The 24,956-nt window shown below is 36.0% G+C and overlaps 1 protein-coding gene across 1 annotated transcript in view; it reads right to left on the reverse strand.

Moving 5' to 3' along the window:
* ank3a (ankyrin 3a) overlaps positions 1-11,257 on the reverse strand; it is a 106,721-nt gene extending 95,464 nt beyond the window's left edge. Inside the window, 1 exon segment of the mRNA XM_051133877.1 lies at positions 10,640-11,257. Within this exon segment, the coding sequence (XP_050989834.1) occupies positions 10,640-10,756 (117 nt within the window). The 5' untranslated portion in view covers positions 10,757-11,257.
* Between the last annotated feature and the right edge of the window lie 13,699 nt (positions 11,258-24,956).

Here is a 24,956-nt window from a genome sequence, read left to right on the forward strand (position 1 = left end):
TTTACTGTCTTTTTGGATCACATAAATGCAATCTTTTTTTTCACTTTAGTACAAAAGCTTAGACAGAGTCTTTGTGTGCCAAGATTAAGCTATGCAAATTCTATAACAAAAATCCCCGAAAACCTCGAGGTACAATTTATACACCGTCTCGTGCACTGTACTTAAAGATAAGTAACCACATGCTTGCTTTCTAATATATTCTAATGCAGAACACAGGATCAAACCAGTGCACATGCTCGATGAATGACTGTCACATGCTCTTCCATTTAAAAGTGTGTGAGTGTGTGTGTGAGATATTATCTGGCACTCAGACTGTAGCAGATGAGAGAGGAGGGAAAGGCCATCTGCCTGTATTACTCCCCCCTGTGCCCTCAAACACCCCCCAAACACACACACATTATACACACACCTCAAAATATCTCAAATGTACACACATGCTGTTTGAAGACCACGAGCCGAGATATTGCATCAGTCATCCGGTTTAATTCTTATGCTAATGGTTGATCTATAAAATATGAATCCACACCACTTATGATTTTCCTTTGGATTAAAGAATTGAGGGACAAACCAAAATTACTGCAAAAGATGATGCAGATTAAAATAAAATAAAATAAAAAAATATTCATTAAAACAATTAAAGGAGAAGTCCACTTCCAAAACGAAGATTCACATATAATGTACTCACCCCCTTGTCAACCAAGATGTTCATGTCTTTCTTCAGCCGTAAAGAAATTGTTTTTTGACGAAAACATTTCAGCATTTTTCCTCATATAATGGACTGATATGGTGCCTTGAGTTTGAACTTCCAAAATGCAGTTTAAATGCAGCTTCAAACTATCTCAAATGCAGTTGTAAACAATCTCAGCCGAGAAAGAAGGGTCTTATCTAGCAAAACAATAATTTTAATAAAAATAATACAATTTATATACTTTTTAATGTCAAACGCTTGTCTTGTCTCACTCAGCCTAAACTTTTTATGTTCCGGGTCATGATAGTTAGGGTATGTCGAAAACCTTCCATCTCATGCTCTCCCTCAACTTCAAAATCGCCCTATATCACTGTTTTACCTTTTTTGTTAAGGGTGTTTGATCTTCTTTGCATGTTCACTTTGCAAAGACTGGGTCGGTACTTCTGCAGCGATGTGGGATGATTTTTAAATGATTTTGAAGTTGAGGGAGAAAATGCAATTGGAGTTTTTCGACATACCCTAACTGTCTTGAGCCGGAATACACAGAGTTCAGGGAGAGAAAGGCAAGACGAGCATTTGAGATTAAAAAGTATTGAAATTGTATTTTTTTAATGAAAATAACCGATTGTTTCGTTAGATAAAACCCTTCTTCCGTGGCTGGGATCGTTTACAACCGCATTTGGGATCGTTTGAAGCCGCATTTAAACTGCATTTTGGAAGTTCAAAATCGGGGCACCATATCAGTCCATTATATGGAGAAAAATGCTGAAATGTTTTCCTTAAAAAACATAACTTCTTTACGACTGGAGAAAGAAAGACATGAACATCTTGGATGACAAGAGGGTGAGTACATTATATGTGAATCTCTGTTTTGGAAGTGGACTTCTCCTTTAAGCTGTTTAATTTTAAATCAAACCAGAACCTATTATCCAATATTGTCATTCCAAGTAATATCACACAACTTTAAGCTATGAGGTCCTGCCAGCATACCATAAAACTTTAAACAGACGTTATATTGTAGCCTTTCAAAGATACACACAAATACACACATCTCTGTTCAGTTTACAGTAAAGGAGTTTTATAAGGGCAGACAGTCTGGCTGCTACCCTGAGAATGTACCAGAGATACAACAACACTCTGAACAAGATCAATAGAGAGCTGCTGGGTAATAGACCATTATCAGACAGAGTACCTTTGACTGGCATTTACAGGACAGAAGCAAATGTGATCTAAAAAGAATTACAGTGCAGAAAGAATGACCATAATAAAACGGACAGAAAGGCCGAGAGAAATATATAGAAACACTTTGTCATTATTTGATCATAAATAGAATCCTGAATAACAAAGCTTTATTACAAACCAATAAGACTGTAAAATATAAACTGTTCTAAATAGAGAGACCCTGAATCTGGTTCAAATGGTTCGCATCAGTAGTTTTTTTTTTGTTTTTTAGCAGTGATGGAAATATCTGAAGGCAGTCCGTCATTTTGACAGATTACACTGAGGGTGATCTATTGCACAGCTGTAGCTGTAATTCCCACCCCTATCCAGTTGGTGGCAAGTGCGCTCCAGTGTAGCAGCAGAGCACTGGATCCAGAACAAAAATGAAACTGTCATGAATGTTTTCCTATACGTATGATTACGCACAGACAAGTACACAGAAGCTACAACGATCTATCATGTCACATTAAAGAGTGCCAAAACAGTATTTAATGCTTGAATTTCCTAATGAAATGGACAAAAATTGAAATATGAGACTTTGTTTCATATCATAAGTAACACAAAGCCTAGCCTATTACTATTTATTGGAAGAAAGACGCACTATGTACTGTTCATTCACTGTGATGTCGTCCTGTAGGTTCATGATTAAAAATGAAAATGTGAACAAAAATAAAGGCAATTAAATGTGTTATTCTAATTAAAATATGAAACTTAAAATTAAGGGTAATAATAGATTATGAATTTGGAATTTTTACGACCCTGTCCGTCAAAATGACAGAAAATGTTGAGGTCTAGCACAACCTCTGTTTCAAATAAATGCTGTTCTTTTGAACTCTATATTCTAAAAAATGTATTACGAGTTACAGGAAATAGAAGCAGCACAACCGTTTTCAGCATGGATAATATACTGTAATAAATGTTTTATGAGCACAAAATCATATTATTAGGATTGTGTATATTTTTTAATATATATAAAAATAAACAACAGTCATTTTAAATTGCAACATTTCACAAAATTGCCATTTTTACTGTTTTTGATCAAATAAATGCAGTTTTGGTGGGCATAAGAGACTTATTTTAGACTTAAAAAACTTACTGACCCCAAACTTTTGAACAGTAGTGTACTGTACATACTAAAGAAAGAAAAGACAAACATACTGAAGAACATTTTTCCAAGGTTAGCAGTGAACTTATTGACAAGCAAGTTGGGTCATGGACTATTCAAAGACACACACACACACACACACACAGGGAGACTTTCTTGGTGTTGCTGACTAAGCAGAAGCAATAATATACTGTGAGGGGGGCGACCTCATTTCTGATCACATGACTCTCCCACGCACACACACATCTTCCAAAAAACACTCACTTGCACAGACACACACCTTCATGTCATACAGCCTTGATATGATCTATATTGAACTTGACATAACAATTAATAATAGCTGGATATTCTTCCAAAATGGAAATGTGGGAATTTCCTGAAAAATGGGTCACTGAGAAAGACAGACAGTGAAATAGACAAAGTACGGAGGAAAGAAAGAAAGAAAGAATGATCACATTAGCCTCTTAAAATGGTTAATACTGTTACAATCTTTCATTAAAACGCTTTTATGATTGTATTTCTGCATTATTTTTATCTATAAACATCTGTTGACTAGCACTGGGAAAGCCAGTATCATTTTAGTGAATCTGTTCATTTCCATGATTGATTTCAATGATAGGTTGAATCATCACTCAGTAGTTTCCCAGAAGCACAGCATTTCACATGTTCTTTTAAATACGTCAGTTGATAGGTGCTTTATTGTTCCTATTAGGGAAACATGCATTAGCAAACAGACTGTACTGTACAGTACAAAGAAGGTATTTGTCTAGTCATGTGACTTCAACATGGCAGCCCCCATGGGAAGAAAATGCTTATATAACAAAACAATTTTTCTAGACTACTGATATGACTGAAGTCTTGTTTCATGTGAACATTAATCGTTTTTAAGCACAGTTTAAATCATATCATGATACCATTCAAAACGCTACCATTAATTCAGATCAACAGTATGTACACTATTATGAAATATTATTACAAAGCAATAATATTAATATTAAACTAACTGTTTTGTATGTTAAAATGTAATTTATTCCCATGATGGCAAAGCTGATTTTTCAGCAATCATTACTCCAGTCTTCAGCGTCACATGATCCTTCAGAAATCATTTTAATAATTTGAAGCTCAACAAGCATTTCTTATCATTATTAAAGTTGAAGCAGTTTTGCTGCTTAATATTTTTGTAGAATATGTGGATTTTTTCTTTAATGAACTGAAAGTTATTTATTTATATTTGAAATATAAATCAATGTTACAGAAAGTCCTTACAGTCACTTTTATGTCTTTGCTTAACAAATGTATTAAGCATTTTTTTAATAAATAAATACCTCTCTAAACTGTAGCGTGCATCAACTTACAATTATGATTCCAAAATATGACCAACCTCACCTCACAGTTTTAAGAAAAGTAACACATACTTTGAGAATCAATTCAACTCTTTGAATCTTAAAAAATAATGACATTCACAATCAAGCTTCCAGATTACAGATGTACTGTACATGCAGAAGCATGTTTACTGCACAGCTGGGATTCTAATGAGAGAGATATTCTCAAACCTGTGACACAGATGAGGTGTATGATTCAATATTTCAGCATCAACACTGTGGCATTTTGTTCTAACTCTCATTTTCAATTTATTTTACATTTGACTCTTGTGGAAATACGGCTGTACACTCTTAAAAATAAAGGTCCTTTTATGGCACTGTTGGTTCCACGAAGAATCTTGAACATCCACGGAACCTTTCAAATGCAGAAAAGGAAAAAGGTTCTTTAGATTTTTAAAACGTTCTTCAAAATGTTTCATTCAAGAACTGTTCACTGAAAGGTTCTTTGGGGAACCAAAAATGGTTCTTCTATGGCATCACCGCAAAAACACCCCTTTGGAGACTTTATTTTTAAGAGTGTAGGTGAGGAGGTATGAATGTGTTTGAGTCTGTTCACCAACACAAAGTGTACTCATTCTTCTTTTACATTGGGCTCCTGTATAAATATGGCTGTAGGTGAGGAGGTATGGTTGTGTGTGAGTGTATGATCTGTCCTCTGACACACAGTGTTCTCAGCAGGGAACTGAAGCTCTATATGGAGCCTCAAGCACAGATCAACCTTTAACAGATAACCAATACAGCTCATAAACCAACACAACACACGTAAGGAAATGTCAGATTATACAAATGTAAAAGATATTTCTTTACAGCTTTAAAAATACTTAAAAGAGCTATAATATTTATAAAAACCCACTAGGACATAGCTTTCTGTTGACTTTTAGCTATTACATGTAATTACATGTTCAAATGTAGTGCAGTTTTTGTATAAATATTGCTATATGTATTTTTATATGTATCAATATATAGCCATACATGGTCCATGTACATATTGCAGTATATTTAAAAATAGAAAAACTAGTCTCCCCTATGTGAAAATTACTATTTAACATATTGCATTATACTTTTGTTTTGTAAAGGCCATTTACCTCATTGGGACTTTTACTAAAAAACTTGGGAGTTTTTACTATGCTTGTGGAGACATTCGGTACCCAGGATGTAAGCAAAACCTGATCCACACACACACACACACATATTACCATAAATACACTTGTTTACACCTGTTCTCTCCTATCATGGACACTCTAAACATCTGCTACTCATGTATCACTGAATAACAGACAAAAGTCCTGGAATCATCCATTACTCAATTAGAATCACAAATGCAGTTATTTGCTGATGTGCTTCTGCTTTGAATGAATGAAAAACAATCTCGTGACTGCCACAGATGCAGAACTTCTTCTGCATCTGTAAATATGCAATAAGCAAATATGGTTATAAAGCAAGACTGAGATGATTAATCTAATAACTGATGATCACATGATCACATACAAATAGAACAAAGCATCTGAATAGATGGATAATGGGCTGTTCTTCACCTCTCCCACAAAATCACCCTCTTCATCTCCCCCTCAATGTGTGAGTCTCTCTCATTCTCTCCATCACCCCCTTCCCCTCCCCCACATCATTCCTTCTTCATGTTTGTGCGTGTGAGCAATAGAGAGAGACACACTATTACACGGCTTCTCTCATTAATGGTGTGGAGCGAAGCTCATTTATCACATTGTCCTGCCACATGCACATACGTACATGTGCGACTGTGAATTCTGCTATAGGGGCTTCACGGTGCACGAGTGTTCACCAGGGACAAACCCCAAAAAGGCATTTAACTCTCTGACATCTTACTGCCCAGTGCACAAACGCTGTAAAATTATAGTTATGCACTATTAGAAAGCCCAGTCGGTCCCAGTTTTTCAGAAAAAAAAAATCCAGTAATAAAAAAACAGAAATGTAGTATAATAAAATAAATGTAATTATTGTACATTTACATTTATGCATTTAGCCAGTCAGAGGAATAAAGAAGAAAAAATTGTTTTGATAATCTTTGTTTTGATAACCTTAAACAAAATATCAAAACTTTCACAATTTTATAAATTATTTTCACTCCTCAGTATTACAAAACCCAACCTGCTCCAACCGTGAAACAATTATACAATTGCTTTGATGATTTCACAAAATGCTAATTAAAAAAAATGAAAATTAACTAAATTTTACATTATTTTAATATAGTTTTCACACATTTACGATACATTTACTGTAGAATAATGCTTTGCAGACTTGTTTAAAGGGGACATCGGATGCAAAATTCACTTTTACATGGTGTTTGCACCATGTGTCTTAAATGTGTCCTAGCACTGAGTGGACACAACCACCCTACAATGATAAAAATCCATTCACTCCTTTTTTTAATCCCCCAAAAAACGAAACAATCTCAATTATCAAGTCATTTTGATTTTCTGAGCATTATGATGTCATACTGCTCAGGCCCCGCCCACAACCACTGATGGACTGTCTCATATTAGCATATTTCTGTCCTTAGTTGTACGCTGTTCACCATTTTCTCCGCACCCGAGCAGCTCAACAATGTCTCGTTAGCAATGCATGTGTTTTGTAGTTGGACGTAAAAGTGAACATAAGAGTCTCATTTTCTCCCAACATGAGAGCAACTGAGGACGCAGTGGATTCGTTTTGTTTTTGATTAAAATGCACCACCAAATACACAAAATAAAAGCAAGAGAGGGGTGGAGTGAGCAGTAGCTCATTATTATTTAAAGAGACATGCACCAAAACAGGTTTTTTTTTCTTCAAAATACTGTTTTTGACAAGATAAAAAGGATGTTGTTTTACACAAGGAATTTTAACCAAAGTATGTTGCAGACATTTCATGAAGACCCTAAAAAAAAAAAAAATCACACTAACTTGTGGAAAACATCCCCTTTAAGGATTAAAATAACTGTGATCATCTTGTGATCATCAATATCAAATTTGGTTTATGCGTTAAAATTATTGCATTAAACTTTTAAAATGTTAAGCTAATTTTAACAGCACGTTTTTGCTCCACTGTGCGTTTTTGATTTAACTGTGACTGTATTCACAATGTTAAAATAGTATTACGAAACTATATAACGCATTATAAAGGAAATAGCAAACCATATCTTTGTTAAGTTTTCACAAAAAAGAGCTGAAATTATTCTGCTTATATAAAAGGCTGAAATGCACAAAACCAGAGAAACAAAAAAACTACATTGTCCTTATCTATGGCATCTGTTATCAGTTGTTCCCTGATATCCAAATGGGACACATCGTCGCCTAAAACTGGATTTTTCTCATCTGCTCAAAGACAACCGAGAATATCAACAAATGGTCAGCGAGTTAATTCAAAAGTCCTGGAGGTTCCAGTAGCTTCACTTCTCCATGACTGAGCTCTGTACAGGATACACTGTCCTGGGGCACAAGACTGAAACCAGCTAACCTTCATATGACCTCTGCCAATGGCAATCAGCTGGTCTCCATGCCTCTACCTCTCTCTGTTCTCTTACTCTCTTCTTTGCTCAGTCCATTTGTGTAATATAAGATATAGACATTTCACAAGCTGTAAAAGAGGAGGATGATGTTTGAAAACCACAGTGACACAGCTTCAGAGTTTTTATGTACTTTCCTGACTTCCTCTCTATCTTTCTCTTAAGTGTAACAGATTGTTTTTTTTTACAACAATCACTCAAAAGACACACCTGAATAATCAATAAATATTCAAAAACTAACATGAGTCATCAATGCTCCTTGTGAAACCGACACCTACTTTGGCCCCTGAAAGTGAGGCCTTTCATTAAATCACAACAACACCCCGGGGACTGATCTGAGATCAGGACAGTGACACTCAGACGGCCTGACTCCCAAAACACAACAGATGGTTCCCTGTTCCCACGGCAACCCTCAGTGTAACCTGGGATGCAGAAATCTACATTGTGTGACACAGCTTTAAAACCATGAGATATGCAGAGCAAAATAAACCAAGGAGGAGCCAAATACTAAAATAAACAAAGAATATTATTATGAGGAAACAAAGTGAACCATTTTGATATATACCATTGTTCTAAATGATACCATATTCATATACCACAGTCATTAAAAGCACACATATTCTTAAATATTAAAGTGAAACCTTGATCAAAGGGAATTTTAATAGTCAATTAACTGGTTGCCAATTTGGGGTATTACGGCGATACATGTCCAAAAGGGTATGGTATTACCATAGAATGTTTTATAGAAGAAGCTCTGGGATTCCCTGACAGGAAACCCAGACAAAATGACCAATCCAGAACCTCAGACAAAAAACAGCTATTTCTCTTTGCCAAATGAGTCTTCCTAATTGCTCTCCTTTTAAATTTGTGTAATGTACTGGTGGGTGGGTGGTTGGATGTGTGTGTGAAAGCACATGTGTGTCTCTGTCCCACAATGCGAAGGCAATTACCTCCTCCATACAAGAGTGCAGCACACATTAACCTCCATCTTTATGATGTCTCTCTGTTTGTCATTCATATGTATAAAGAGAACCGTCCTCTGTTGTCTCTCATTCTCATATATCTCCTTTTCTATTCTCATTTCAAGAAAATGTTAAAATTCCTTTATCGTGTGCAATTATGTATTGTAATCCACACATAACCATAAAGCTCTATCCTTCTCTCATCATTTTGGTTTCAAAGCATTTAATTGGTATGAGTGTTTTGCCAAAGTATTAATACAAAAATACCAAAACAAAAGAACAAATGTGACCCTGGACCACAAATCACAGTCATAAGGATAATTTTTTTTTTAAATTGAGATTTATATATCATCTGAAAGCTGAATAAATAAGCGTTCCATTGTATGGTTGTATTGATGTATGGTTTGTTAGGACAGCACAATATTTGGCCAAGATACAACTATTTGAAAATTTGAAATCTGAGGGTGCAAAAAAATCAAAATATTGAGAAAATCACCTTTAAAGTTGTCCAAATTAAATTCCTAGCAATGCATATTACTAATCAAAAATTACGTTTGGATATATTTATGGTAGGAAATTTACAAAATATCTTCATTGAACATGATTTGAACTTAATATCCTAATGATTTTTGGCATAAAAGAAAAATCTATAATTTTGACCCATACAATGTATTGTTGGCTACTTCTACAAATATACCCATGCGACTTATGACTGGTTTTGCGGTCCATGGTCAGAAATAAATGAATACATAAATAAATAATAATAACCTTAAATAAAATACAAAGTAAATAAAATAAAATAATGAGTCAGTGACCATAATGAAAATGATAAAATAAAATAAAATAATAAAATACAACATATACTTAATTTTAAAATGCCAGTATTTCTTTAAAAAATAAACTTGTCTAACAATAAAAAGATTTCCAATAAAATAACATTAATACTGTTGAACGTCAATTTTCTGTCTTAAACCTTTAATTTTTAAGTGTTTCTACATGGTTTTTTTTTGGCATGACAAATTATAGTCCATTAGCAGAGGGTAAAACTCACTCTCTCTCACACACACACCTCATAAAACAGCAAAGGTCAACAGACGTGATCATAGCTCAGTGTGTTGATCACAGGTAAGACACATGTTATAAGAGGCAGGAGGCAGTCACCCAGCCATCAATCGCTTCCACGGGAATCCTTTATGTCTTAAACCACATCACACAACAAAACCGGTTTAAAATATCACAGCAGCAACATAAGAACAACCAGGAACCGCAGAGGTACGGCTGAGGAAGATCTGTCTGGGTGTGGTGGATATAGGCAGTGTGTATGTGTGTGTTGGGTCTCTATGAAATGAAATGATAGACAGTTAGCACGGCTAACATCCGCATGCTTCATTCCATCACTCTCCACAGAACAAACATCAATAAATCAGTATGTGATGTATAATACACGAGAGTCTGCGCGCACACGCACGCGTTTCAGAGGACAGTAAAATCTCTCAGAACATGCTGCAGTGTGATGCTCTCATTTTTAACCTGAACGCAGAGCAAGAGACACACGCACGTCACGGCTGGTTGTTTATGGGACGTATGTGTGTGATTATGTGAGGAGGATGCCGAGCGGTAAATGTAAAGTGTAACCTTGGCACTGCAGCACAGATTTAACACACACATACACACGCTGAACTCACTAGCAGTAACAGGCGAGATGTTGCCATCCCACAAACCCCTCTAATAACATGAATGTGTGCGTGTGTATTCCCATGTACCTTTTTCTTTTGATCCTTTGAGTGTTTCCTGCTCTTCCTTTTCCTTTCCTTTTCATCCTCCAGTGCGTTAACATCCACATCTTTATTCTTCTTAATCTGAGACGCCGCATGAGCCATTATCAAGCATCAGCCACGTCCCCACAGCAACCATACACACACACACACACACTCACACAAACACACTCACTCACTCACACAAATGTCCAGAATATGTAACAAGAATTCCAATTCCTCAAAAGATTCCAAAAAATTCCACCAATGAAGAGTGGAAGAGAAGAATTCCGTCCAGAAAGAAAAAAAAAAGGACTACTCCGTTTGCTCTCCTCCAGCCTTTGTCATTGGCTGCTCAAGGAACCATATCCAGAGAGAAGAAGAAGATACAGAGAAAGAAAGAAAGAGGGTGGGAGAGAGAAAGAGAGATGGATGGTGACACCATCATCACCAGGCACAAGTGAACGACTGAAGGAGAGAAAGAAAGAAAGAGAGAGAGAGAGGGGTGGAGGAGGGCAGCTGGGGTGGTTACTACGGAAACCACGTTCTCTCCTTAGCCGTCCCCAAACGGTCCTACCTGAACCGTGTACGTGTCGCCGCGACAACCAGCATCAGTGTGTGCGAGTGTGAATATATGCGCATATGTGTAGCCCCCCACTAGCACCATGTGTGTGTGTGTGCATGGTGGTTGTAGGGGAGGGGTGTCACACAATTTAGCTCATGCATGTGCGATCCTTCATTCACACACACACACACACACACACATAATTTGATGTGAGGGAGGGTACCAGTACTACTCCAATCCCATTATTCTAACAGCTGACCCAGTCTAAATAGAAAAAGAGGTGTAATTATGTATATTTTAGGGCATGTGAATTTAGATACAAACACAATGCTTTGTGTATTGGTTATATTAGATTGCATTTGTGGGGATTTGGGGTGAATTCATGTTTAGGGACTACAAAAATCAATGTGGCCATAAAGCCCAGTGTGTTTCCCATAGGGAAATGTGAGAGATGAATGAACAGGAGTGAAAAATGATCGTGGTTTACACGCGCAACAGCTCTGATGTCATTGACATTCTGAATATGGAGTGACGGCAGCCATGTTGGTTCTCCTGCGTATCAGCCACCTGAGTGCAGCAGGGTCCTCGGCAACTCTGAGACTGTCTCAGTCGCTGCCTGTACAGAAAAAACCCTGTACTTCATGTTGCATGTGTGTGACAAAAAAAGAGAACATGCTACACATGTTAGCAACACCTTAAAGGGAAAGCTCATTCAAAAACAGAAACTGCCGCAATTTCAAAACTGAGTGACTTTCTTTCTTCCATGGAACAACAAAGGATGTTAGGCAGAATGGTCACATTGCTTTTCTGAATGAAATATAAGTACATGCAATGTACAATATTATATTTAAAAAACATATGGAAAAGTATAGCGTGAACATTCTACATAATTTCTCCTTTTTGCATTCCATAGAAGAAACTGATAGGTTTGGAACAACAGGGTGGTGAATTAATGTTTTTGAATACATTTTGTTTTGGGGTTTACTGACTCTTTAATCACTCATATATAATATGAGTGTTCACACACTGCAGTTCATGAGTCATATTTAGCTGGTATGAATTGTTCAGAACATTCCAATTAAAAAACTACCTGTAAAATGAATGTGTTATTTATTAGATCTTTACTAAGATTTATATTTAAGGAAAAATGATGGTCTGCATACAGTAAATAACTTTCTATAAATACAATTAGTATTTATTAGTATTTATTATTTAATAGAAACAACTGGTTTCTATAAATGGAAAGTGATTTATATTATTTGTGTGCAGACTATTATTTACAGTATTACATACAAAGATATTTCACAAAGATCTAAATAAAAAAAAATCTAAATAAAATGCATAAATATAAAATACATTCTATAGCACATGCACATAAATAATACTACATATACACTATATAATTATAAATATAAAGTTGTATATAAGATTTATATATATTTTTATATTTATTAAAAGTGGTATTTATTGGAAAAATAATATTTTTATTTATTTCATTATATTTTCTATTTGTGCTTTTTTCTGACCATCATCCCAAAGGAGAAATTCACTTCTACAATAAAAAAAAAAAATTCTGATAATTGACTCACCCCCATGTCATCCAAGATGTTCATGTCTTTCTTCCTTCAGTCGAAAAGAATGAGGAAAACATTCCAGGATTTTTCTCCATATAATGGACTTCAGTGGTGACCAAAGGAATGAAGGTCCAAACTGCAGTTTCAATGCAGCTTCAAAGGGCCCTACACAATCCCAAATGGGGAATAAGGGATTTATCTACCAAAACAATTGGTCATTTTCTTTAAAATATTACAATTTATATACTTTTTAACCACAAATGCTCATCTTGCACTAGCTTTGTGATGTGCATGTGCACCTTCACGCATTACATAATCGTGTTGGAAAGGTCATGCACGGTTAGTTCTTCATCTGTGTACTCCAGTTCAGAAAAGGTAGTGTAGGGCGAAAAACAACTTCAAAATCGTCCGACATCGTTGTTTAAGCTTTTTTTGTCAAGGGTGTTCGTCTTTCTTTGCACGTTCGCTTTGTAAACACTGGGTCATTACTTCCGCTTACGTCATGTGTACGTGATTATGTAATGTGTGAGGCCCAGCTAGTACAAGACGAGCATTTGTGGTTAAGAAGTATATAAATTTGTGTTTGTTTTGCTAGATAAGACACTTATTTCTCAGCTGGGATCATGTAGAGCCCTTTGAAGCTGCATTGAAACTGCAATTTGAACCTTCAACCCATTGCCCACGTAATTACATGTAGGTGTTTTTAAAATATAAGTACAATGTAAAAACATATGTACACAATAGGTGTACTGTACCAAATGATTAATTTAAATGTAAATACATAGTAGTTAAGGCCACCTAATATAAAGCGAGGCCAACTCTTTGACTATAATACTTCCCTATATTTTCTTAAAGTCTGGTTAAACTGAGAGAGTGGTCTGTTTTGGCTCACTCTCAGCCTGGCCCAGTTCCCTTTGCTCTGGATCCACTGTTACTGCCACAAACACTGCTCAAAAGGGTCCATTTACCCATCAGACTGGGCAAACAGCCAAACTCATATACTACCTCTGTCTGGGAAACACTGCATAAAAACAAAAGCAGTACGTTAAAAACACACAAACAAACCCAGCAACCTTTTTTTACCCATACTCTTAAAAATCTCACCCAAACATTCATCAAAATGGTGAGAATTACCAAATGATCGGTTGTAAAGGTGCCAGCACTACTAAACCATAAGACCTGATCACAGCAGATCAGAGTCCAAACGATTCCTGAAAAGCTGATTCATAATTCATTGGCACACTAGGGGAGAGCTTGTGCGCGTGTAGTCACAGTACCTTCCTCCCTCGGGACAGCGTGCACATTCCCAGTTCACCCGTGTCACCAAAGAGACCATTTGCACTCCATCACACCTTGGGGAATTACCCACGATGCATCTGTGCTGAGTTGTTGAACCCAGTGACCTCTCCAGTCATGCAAACGCAGAAACACACCCTCCATCTCCAAAAACACTGACCAGTCCAGCCGTCAGTTCAAACTGACCAGAGATAATAGTCAAAACAGCCAGAGCAGTCAGATCAGATAACAAAGCTAAACCCAACAAACCAGATACTATCAGAGCAGACAAACAAAACAATAGCTGACTAAAAAAACAATATATGTGGAAGTGCTGATAAATCAGAGTGCAAAGACACTGTAAGGATCATGAACTTCCATTAAAACTGTCTTTAGTACAAAATTGTCCAATTACGACGAGGAACGAAGGTGCATGTTTTGTGTTGAAATCATAAGGTCAGGGTTAGCAACTTTCTCCATTAATGACCATACAAACATAGATATGTATTCTGATTATATATACAACATATACTACCATTCCAAGTTGGGGTTGGTAAGATTTTTCAATGTTTTCGAAAGACGTCCCTTATGTTCACCAAAGATGCAAATAAAAATGCATTACAAAACAGTAATACTGTGAGATAACATTATTACAATTTAAAATGATTGTTTTCTATTTTAATGCTTATATTTTTGAAGTATAATTTAATTCTGTAATGGCCAAGATGAATTTTCAGCAGCTATTAATCCAGTCTTTAATGTCACATGATCCTTCAGAAATAATTTTAATATGATTCTAATATCTAATCATGCTAATTTGGTGCTCAATAAACATTTCTTATTATTAATATTTAAAACAGCTGTGCTGCTTAATATTTTTGTGAAAACTGTGATGTATTTTCCAGCATTCCTTGATGAACAGAGAGTTCCAAAAAATGTAAATGCACCATTATAAATGTGTTTACTGTAACTTTTGATCAATTAAATGCATCTTTGATGAATAAAACTATTAATTTATTTAAAAAAATGATAGTGTAAATCACAAATATTTTATTTATTAGGCATATTTCTTGTGAACATCATTAGAACTATTTTTCCCTGTCCACTGCCTTCGATGTCACAGCTGAGGACATTTGCTAGTAAAGGGTTATGGACATATACCATGCAATTAAAGTAAAAAAAGTCTCCAGGAAATGGCCAGAAACTGGCCAAAGCCAAAATTACTTGCCAAAATGTTCATTTTGAACCCTGGCTTAGGGCCATTGTCGAGGGGGACATCCGGGAACGTTATCCTGGACACTGTGTCATCTGGTTGGCATTTGCAAAACATTTGTGTCCTTTATGGCTTGCCCATTTTCTAGGCCCAGAGAAAAGATGGCCCTCCTATAAAATTTTGTCCTGGCTGCTGTGAATTTCAGTGGCGGGCCTGCTCTCAATCCACATTCAGACACAATTCAGACACAATCAAGCAGGGTTCTGTTCAGGGTTGCCTGGTTTTCACAACAAAACCCGCCCAAAACTAGCCCAGTCGCGTTATGGGGGGTAAAATACACATTTTTTTGGTGGGGTTCCCCTGGTAAAATTTGCATTCCAGGGGCTTAATATCACATTACTGGAGTCGAACTGCAGACATGAAAAACAAACCTGGAAACAGACTTGGCAGCACTGGTTCTGTTCCGTGGGCCATTGCCCTGCAGAGTTTAGCTGAAACCCTGATCAAATTCACCTGCCTGTAATTTTCTACTGATCCTGAAAACCTTCATTAGATTTTTTTGGGTGTGTTTGATCAGGGTTGGAGCTAAACTCTACAGGACACTGGCCCTTCAGGGCAAAATTTGAGGAACCCTGCAATAAAGTATAGCGGTGAAAAAAAACAGTATAGTGATACTTTCAAAATTTCACTAAGAGCTTTACATTAAGATCTGAACACTGAGAACAATAACATATACATCTAAATTTTACTGCCTGTTCCCTGATCTGCCGTGCATACTGCAATATTCACATATGCTCCTGATCCTAGTACTTACAGTGGTGCTCTACTGCCCTCTTGTGGTTTGAAAAACAAACTGAAGCAAAGTAAAAATGTAACAAAGAGTAGAGACCTACTCTGAACAAAGAACAAAATAAAATTGATAAAATTAATAAAATTGAATAAATTAAAAATTGATAATTAAATGATAAAACCAAATAAAATGTTCAATGCATGAAAAAGAAACAACTAATGTTGTCAAAGCATGCATGTCATTTTGTGTGTGCCCCCGAATTTCACCAGCCAATCACAGCATTTGTCTAAAGCCCACAGATAATCATCTGAAAACCTGCCAGGACAGGGGTGTCCAAACTCAGTCCTGGAGAGCCACTGTCCTGCTGAGTTTAGCTCCAGTTTAGCACACCTGCCTGGAGGTTTCTAGTATGGCTAGTAAGACCTTCATTAGCTGGTTCAGGTATGTTTATTTGGGGCTGAAGCTCAACTCTGCAGGACAGCTGCCCTCGAGAAACAGGATTGGACACCCTTGGTTCTAGGACATGCTTTTATACTGAAGGTCCCAACCAAATGGTGTTAATATAGTGGCACAGCCACGTAAAACTCCAAGTCCCGGAGGGCCACTGTCCTGCAGAATGTAGCTCTAACCAGCTCTAAAACACCTGTCTGGAAGTTTCTAGACTAGTAATCCAGGAGACCATGATTAGCTTATGTGTGTTTAATTAGGGTTGGAGCTAAACTCTGCAGAACAGTGGCCAGAACTGAATTTGACACCTCTGAAAAACTGTGACTTTATATCATTTTTGCTTTAAATCAACCCATAAGATTCCATCTGAACTTGACAGCCACTTCAAATATAGATCCATAAATTCAAGAAATCTGTGTCTCCTGTGAGATGTCTTATATTCTCCCCCTCGCTCTCTTTTTCTTTATATGTTTCTCTGTCTAAAATGAATCCAGGTCACACTCTATTGCTTTCTCTTCTCTCTGGAGAGATGACAGGTGACATTAACTCTCTGGCTCTGTATGGTAACCTAGTTAGCCCACTTTCCTCCAACACACACACACACTCACTCACACACATTGATGTTTCAAATGGAATGCATTACCTTACTTTACCACAAGGGGACAGAGTGAGTTACACAAGGTAAATGTCACTGTTGCTACATGCTAGATCATAATACACCCTTATGACCTCACAATAAAAACAATAAAATTGCTAAACAGCATTTATCTATGATTGTATACAGTATGCCATATATGGAGACATCCATAAGTGATCACAATATAGATCCAGAGGGCTGAGTTAAATCCATCCTCTCTTGTGTAAATGTCACTATGCCCATGGCATCCACCTTTTAGCTCTAGTTAGCTGTAGAGATAAATCTGATCCATGAAAAACACTTACGCAACATAAAGAGGAACAGATCGATCGCAAAGTGAATACTGTAATCTTGCAAATGGCTGGTTTTCAGTGTCACAGCTGTAAATGACACATGAGCCTTTCGGAAATCATTCCAATATGTTAAAATGGTGCTCAAGAAACATCTTTGAATTATATAACAGAGAAATCACTCCCAGTGGGTCATGCTTATGCTAGTTAGTTTTTTAAGTTAGCATTCTGCAGGCGAAATGCATGTTTCTCTACTGAAAACAAGAAGCAACCCATCTAATGAACAAATATGGATGGCTTTGCTCTAGAGTCCTACCAAACTATGCTTGCAATATTAAAAACATATTTTTTATATAAATGAGGATGAACAATAGACAAAAACAGACTAAAATAAATGTGACCCTGGACCACAAAACCAGTCATAAGGATCAGTTTTTTGTGTGGTTTGTTAGGATAGGACAATATTTGGCCGAGATACAACTATTTGAAAATCTGGAATCTGAGGGTGCAAAAAAAAATCTAAATAAAGTTCGTAGCAATGCATATTACTAATCAAAAATTAAGTTCTGATATATTTACGGTAGGAAATTTACAAAATATCTTCATGGAACATGATCTTTACTTAATATCCTAATGATTTTTGGCATAAAAGAAAAATCTATCATTTTGACCCATACAATGTATTTCTGGCTACTGCTACAAATGCATTGCATGATTACTGCATTTACTCCTAACCTATTTCTTCAGTATATACAACCTCAGCTGGGCATGTACAAGTGATTCTGCTTACATTTTCCATGATCATCCAGATGAAAAATCTCAGGAAGTGAAAAGAGAAAAGTTTCCACAAATGTTAGCAAAAAGAAAAATGGAGGAAGGAATGATTTTACGCTCTGGTGGAGCTGGTTATTTCAGTGCATAATGATGAACTCGGAAGGGTTTGTGTCTGTGAAAAGATCCAGTAAGGGAGGGCGTTCAGAAATGTAAAAACCTGAGGTACTCAAATGACATAAAATTCAGAACCTGCTGATGATGATTGAAAAATTACGCAACCCAACTTCACTCCCAGTATGTTGAATCTACATACATAGCGTATATAGTAAATATAAGAATTCATTTGTGAATGCAATTCTGCAGTTTTTCAACGTGTGTGTGTGTGTGATCATATCTTTGTGTGTGACCATATGTGTGTGCCCATCAGTGGGTCTGTATGCCATCTGCTTGCTTGTGCTGGCACAGGAGTTTCTCTAAGCTGTCAATTTCACAGCCTTGATCCACACACTTACACGGGTGCTATTTCACAGAAGAAGCTTTGTAAACAAACTTTAAGAACTTTAAAGAAGGAGTAGTTTGACATATGACCTTTGCTCCCGTTCAGTTTATGTGTATGTATATGTGTGTGTTTGGTAGGTTTTAAGTCGGGTCACTTGGATCTTATGTTCTATATGTCATTGGGGGCTGAACCAGTATTATATTACACAAGCAAACACACTAAGCTTAGCGCTGTCAATCAAATTCACCTTCAAAGATGAATCTATGTGACAGTGATACACCTAAGGCAGTTAATGTCTACAGTCAATTTTTTTTATTCAGACTTGTCACACAGATATGATCAGGGACGGTGGATTACAAACATGCGAAAACCAGTTGGTCCTCCTTCCTGTGGCAGGCCACAAGTTGGATCTAATGTCCCACAAGTTGCAAATAATTTCTCAGAACTAAAGGTTAAGCTACTTTAAAATTTTGTTTTATGTTTAAAGACCAATTATAGGTTTATAAACAATTGGGATGCGCACGCATCATGGTTGCAGAAAACCCTGGAGAGATAGCCTTCATGGCTAGAGAATTACACAGATACGGTACAAAATGGTTAAATTTAAAAAGACTATAGGATATATTAATTAGATGGCAAGTGTTATCCGCATATTACAAGAGCTTGTCACCCAGCGATAAGCACTGTTATTTAAGGAAATTGACGTTAGATAGTGAAATAGTCTTACAGATTCTAAACTGAATGGATGACTTTGTGGGCGGAGCCTATGTGGTGACAGAAAATGTCTGTTTCTGTCACTGAATAAATTTTTTTTTAAAAAGTAATTGCAACTTATCTCACAATTTTGACTTTTTTTACTTTATAACTTGCAATTTCAAATTTATATCACGCAATTCTGACTTTATTAATTAATGTCAGAATTCTGCGAAAAGTCAGAACTATAAACTTGCAAGAAAAAAAGAAATTGAGATACAAAGTAGCAACTGCAAAAAAAAAAATAAAGTCAGTTAATATCCGAATTCCGAGATATGAACTCGCAATTCTGTGAACATATCGCTCTTTTTTTCTCCTCAGATCTGAACTTTGCAAGAAAAAAAACGTTTAAATTGTGAGATAAAAAGTCACAGTTACCTTTTTTTACATTTTATTCAGTGGTGGAAACGGGCTTCCATACTATAGAGCCATGGAATAAAGAATAAAAAAAAGGTACATTTGATTTTATATTTAAAAATTCTGACTTTATTCTTGCAATCCCTTCCAGACTTTTTTAAAGGTTCGGTCTTCTGTCACAACACGTGCAGGCAGAATGTACTCGCCAAAGGATAAACGTGAAATCCAAATCTTTAATATAATCAACAATGAAGTTACAAGTAGGCAGAAAAACACATGCAAGTAGACGAGACCGGACCCAAAGCATTGAACTCAAACAACTATATAGGGTGGTTAATGATACATAAACAGGTGAAACGAGTTAACTAATCAGGACACAATGAGGACAGGAAGAACCAAATATGGGCACAAGAGGGTTTGTGTAACTCAAACCAACATAAACAGTCCACAGGGGTGTGACAATAGTAAAAGGTTTAAATCAGGGGTGCCCAACCCTGTTCCTGGAGGTCGACCTTCCTGCAGAGTTTAGTTCCAACCCTAATCAAACACAACTGTCTGTAATTATCAAGTGCTCCTTCAGATCCTAATTAGCTGGTTCAGGTGTGTTTGGTCAGGGCTGGAGCTGAACTCTGCAGGAAAGTCGATCTCCAGGACCAGGGTTGAGCACCCCTGGTTTAAATAATATTTCATGCTGTAACTGTAGGGCTAATACAATACGTCCGCTATGAACAGCATATGTGAATATTATGTAGACCTGTTGTTTAAATCAAATTTATGCTTTAAAAGTAGAATAATCATAGCAATTTTCATTCATAGTATGTACGTTTAAACATCTGAGTTTAGCTTCAAATGGCATCTTCGACGACAGTATTCTATAAAAATTATTTGCATTCCGATTTTGACATCAAAAGGCACAAAAATGTTTTTTTTTTTCTCTTATTCCATGGATTTTACCCATTTACCTCAGTTACCAGAGCTTTTCCTGCAACCACTTTGTGCGTGCAGCTGCATGTGACTTAACTGTGACGTCTATTCCAAATACAGTATATCAGTGTTGCCAAGCCCACGTTTTTCCCGCGGAATTGGGCTACTTTAACACTGTTGCCACAGTTGTTTTTTATGTCCGTGGGTTGAAGGGACCCCAATAATTTGATATTTAGTCCCTGGAATCTGAATTTTACCAGGGGAACCCCGCCAAAAAACTTGTATTTTACCCCCTCGAAAATGAGATTGGGCTAGTTAGAGTAGCAATTGGATGGGCCTTGTTGTGAAAACCTGGCAACCCTGGTCTATATATTGCAGGGGTGGCGAACGTCGGTCCTGGAGAGCCGCAGCCCTGCATAGTTTTGCTTCAACCCTAATCAAACACACCTGAACAAGCTAATCAAGGTCTGAAGTGTTACTAGAAAGCAACAGTCAGCTGAGTTTTAATTAGGGTTGGAGCTGAACTCTGCAGGGCTGCGGCTCTCCAGGACCGGAGTTCGCCACTCCTGATATATTGTATTGTATTTCAGGTTCAAATGAATATTTTGCATTTGCTTCTCTAGCTAATAATGGGTTTTATTTCCTGGAACATCACTTTGATGTTTCCTAATGGTCCCAACTTGAAAGTTCAGTTTTATTATGATGGCCACTCATCCTCAAAAACATTTAAATGGACACACTTGCATGCACACACACACAGGCTGTAATTATGAGAATAGCTAAACATGTTGGTGAGTCAGACTCACCATCCTGTCATTTTGTGTTCTGCTGTGTCACAGATCAATCTAGTTTGCTTAATTAAGAACACTGGCAGTGACTCACTGACAGCTGGAGTCTGAGTTAGCATACACGCTAACAGCAATCAGAGCGAGATCAGACACTGTTAGCGTGCTAATCGCTAATCAGTTTAAGAGATCAGAGGATTAATTTCACTTGCTGTAGTCAGCGCAGAGACAGAAAAGCACGTGCAGATCTACCTGTGGAAAGAACATGAAGGCAGATAAAATTAGGGATGCAGTGGTTAAAGGGATAGTTTACCCAAAAATGAAAATTCTGTTCTTAATTACTCATCCTCATGTCGTTCCAAACCCATAAGACCTTTGTTCATCTTTGGAACACAAATTTAGATATTCTTGATTTTCTACGATATTAAATCCGAGAGCTTTCAGATCCTTCATAGACAGAAATGCAACTTCCAGGTTCAAGGCCTGGTACTCTCATGAAAGAGCCTTGAACGTGTTTGTTGCGTTGCTGTCTATGCAGGGTCAGAAAGCTCTTGGATTTCATCAAAAATATCTTAATTTGTATTCTGAAGATGAATGAAAGTCTTACGATTTGGAACGACACAAGGGTGAGCAATTAATGACAGAATTTTAATTTTTTAGTGAAACATCCCTTTAAGATAATCTTGTGATAAAGCCTCTTTTCTTGTTTACTTGATTAACACAATCAAAGTTGTGAGTTAGGCCTACTTTACTCCCTGCTGATGAAAGGAAAAAGGAATAAAGCAGTTCGGGTTATTATAGCCATTTGCACAGTACATTGGCTCCCAACTTTTTCTAATGGTAGAAATGTGGCAGTGGCAGAGCAAACAGCAAGTGAAAGTGGCACTGCTTCCTAAACAGGTGCAAAACCAATGAAATAACTTTTTAATAAATAACAGTGTAATACTAAAATTTCTTGAGGTAGACACATTTTAAAGTCATGATTAAATGGAAGTAGCGACAGATATTTCAGATAATCGAAAAAAATGACTGGAAGACTGTCATTTGTCAATGACAGAGAAGTCTGTTTTTTCTGCCGAAAGCCCAAATTTTGACATTTTAATAAAAATTACAAGGTCAAAAAAATAACTAAAATAAGATTAAATTAAATAATGTGTGGATGAAATGTTTACAATAAAATATAAATTAAAAATTACGAAAATAAAAAAAAAAAATAAAAAAAAAAAAAAAACAAAACAAAACAAAACAAAACAAAAAACAGGTATGGATTAAATTTTTACAATAAAATAAAAATTAAAAATTAAGTTATACAATTTTTAAAATCGAACAATTTCTGTTTCATGGCAACTTAAAGAAACAAAAATCATTTTGTTAAAATAAAATAATAAAAAAAAATAAAAAAATAAATAAAATAAAATAAAATAACGTGTGGATGAAATGTTTCCAATAAAATAAAAATAAAAAAATAATAAAATAAAATACAATAAAATAAAACAAAACAAAAAACAAAATAAGTATGGATTAAATTTTTACAATAAAATTAAAAATTAAGTAATAAAAACAATTTCTGTTTCATGGCAACTTAAAGAAACAAAAATCATTTTGTTAAAATAAAATAAAATAAAATAAACGAAATGCATAAATGAAATTTTTTACAATAAAATAAAAATAATAAATTAAGTTAAAACATTTTCAAATAGAAGAATTTCGGTTTCATGGCAACTTAAAGAAACAAAATCATTTTGTTAAAATAAAATAAAAAATAATAAAATAAAATAAAATAAAATAAAATAAAATAAAATAAAATAAAATAAAATTAAATTAAATTATATTAAATTAAATTAAATTAAATAAAGTAAAACATGCATATATTATTTTTTTACAATATAAATAAGTAATAAAAATGTTCAAATAGAAGGATTTCTGTTTCATGGCAACTTACAGAAACAAATATCAAAAAATTGTTACATTTGTTTGCTTTATTAGATATCACTTACATGCCAAACACAATTCAAAATTTAGCAACTAAAACTAAAACAGTATTTTTAAATAAAATAATATCACATAAACATATCATACAAATATATATATATATATATATATATATACTGTATCACACATTCATGTGGGTGATACAAGTACACGTCAACACATGCATGCATACAAACCAATTCATCTGCATTCTTGTTGCTGAAATCTGTATTTTATTTGCATGTGAGTATGTTCATATATGAGCGAGAGAGACGGGGAACAGAAAGAGCAAAGGAGAGTCTCGTCTGCTGATATTTAGTCTGAAACCCCGCCCCGGGGTCGTCAAGGCAACGGACACAGGAGAGTAACCAATGGCGACACAAATAGAGCACCATGAAAAACACCCTCACTCTGAGAAAAGAGCACAACACGTACACACCCTCCTTCCATAAGCTAAGCACATTTCACACACTCATTAACAGCTTTAAAGAAGAGATCACAATACGCTTAACGACCTTCTTTCTCACTCCATTTCGACCTTCTACAACAACATTACACTACCCAGACATCTCAAGATCATCCAGACGCAAACACACACACAGGGTACGCACTTAAAAACAGGTCACGACTGTCCCTGCTTCACACACTTGCCCTTTTATCCCCGTCTCACACACATTCCTAATCCTGTAATATGGCTGCCAGTGTGCTGCCGTCTATCCGTGTGTGACAGACTGCTTGTTTCAGCGCCTGTGTCTGTGCGTCTTCGTGTTTGTGTGCACCCAGACTTCAAAGCATCCCGTTCCTTCCACCTGCCAAGAAGATGAATCTGAAGCCTAGAGTAAGCTATGTGAGTTTGCACATCTGCGTGTGTGTGTGTGTGTAAGTGTGTATTTCTGGGACGGCTGTTCTCGGGGTCAGATAGCACTGTGAAAAGAAGGAATCGAGACCCTTGCGGTGGCTCCATCTATGAATATTAATGGCTCGTTCACAGTGACAGTGATTGTCGGCGACAAAGCTACCAAAAGTCATTCATTTTTAACACGAGTCTGTGGTTTGAGGTGACAACATGAGCGTCAGACTGTGAGCGAAGTGATAAAGGAGCATGATGCAATATGGTGATTATTGATAAGCAATGTGCTGGCCTCAATTGATTAAACTGCTTTCAGCATAAACAGTCACTAAAAAATCTAAATTATTGTCAAGTATCCACATTAACAGCTTGACAAACCAGCTTGAATCACCAAACCTATCTATCTACCAACCTACCTACCTACCTACCTATCTATCTAATGGAAGTAAAATTGTTTTCATTATACGTTATTATTTTATGATATGGGATATTAATGAAAACCATTTTATATTAACATCGATTTTTTGTAAATATCCTACCGTAAATATATCAAAACTTGATTTTTGATTAGTAATATGCATGGCTAAGAACTATATATATATATATATATATATATATATAA

Source organism: Labeo rohita, chromosome 17 (genome assembly GCF_022985175.1).
Source record: "Labeo rohita strain BAU-BD-2019 chromosome 17, IGBB_LRoh.1.0, whole genome shotgun sequence".
Taxonomy (NCBI): Eukaryota; Metazoa; Chordata; class Actinopteri; order Cypriniformes; family Cyprinidae; genus Labeo; species Labeo rohita.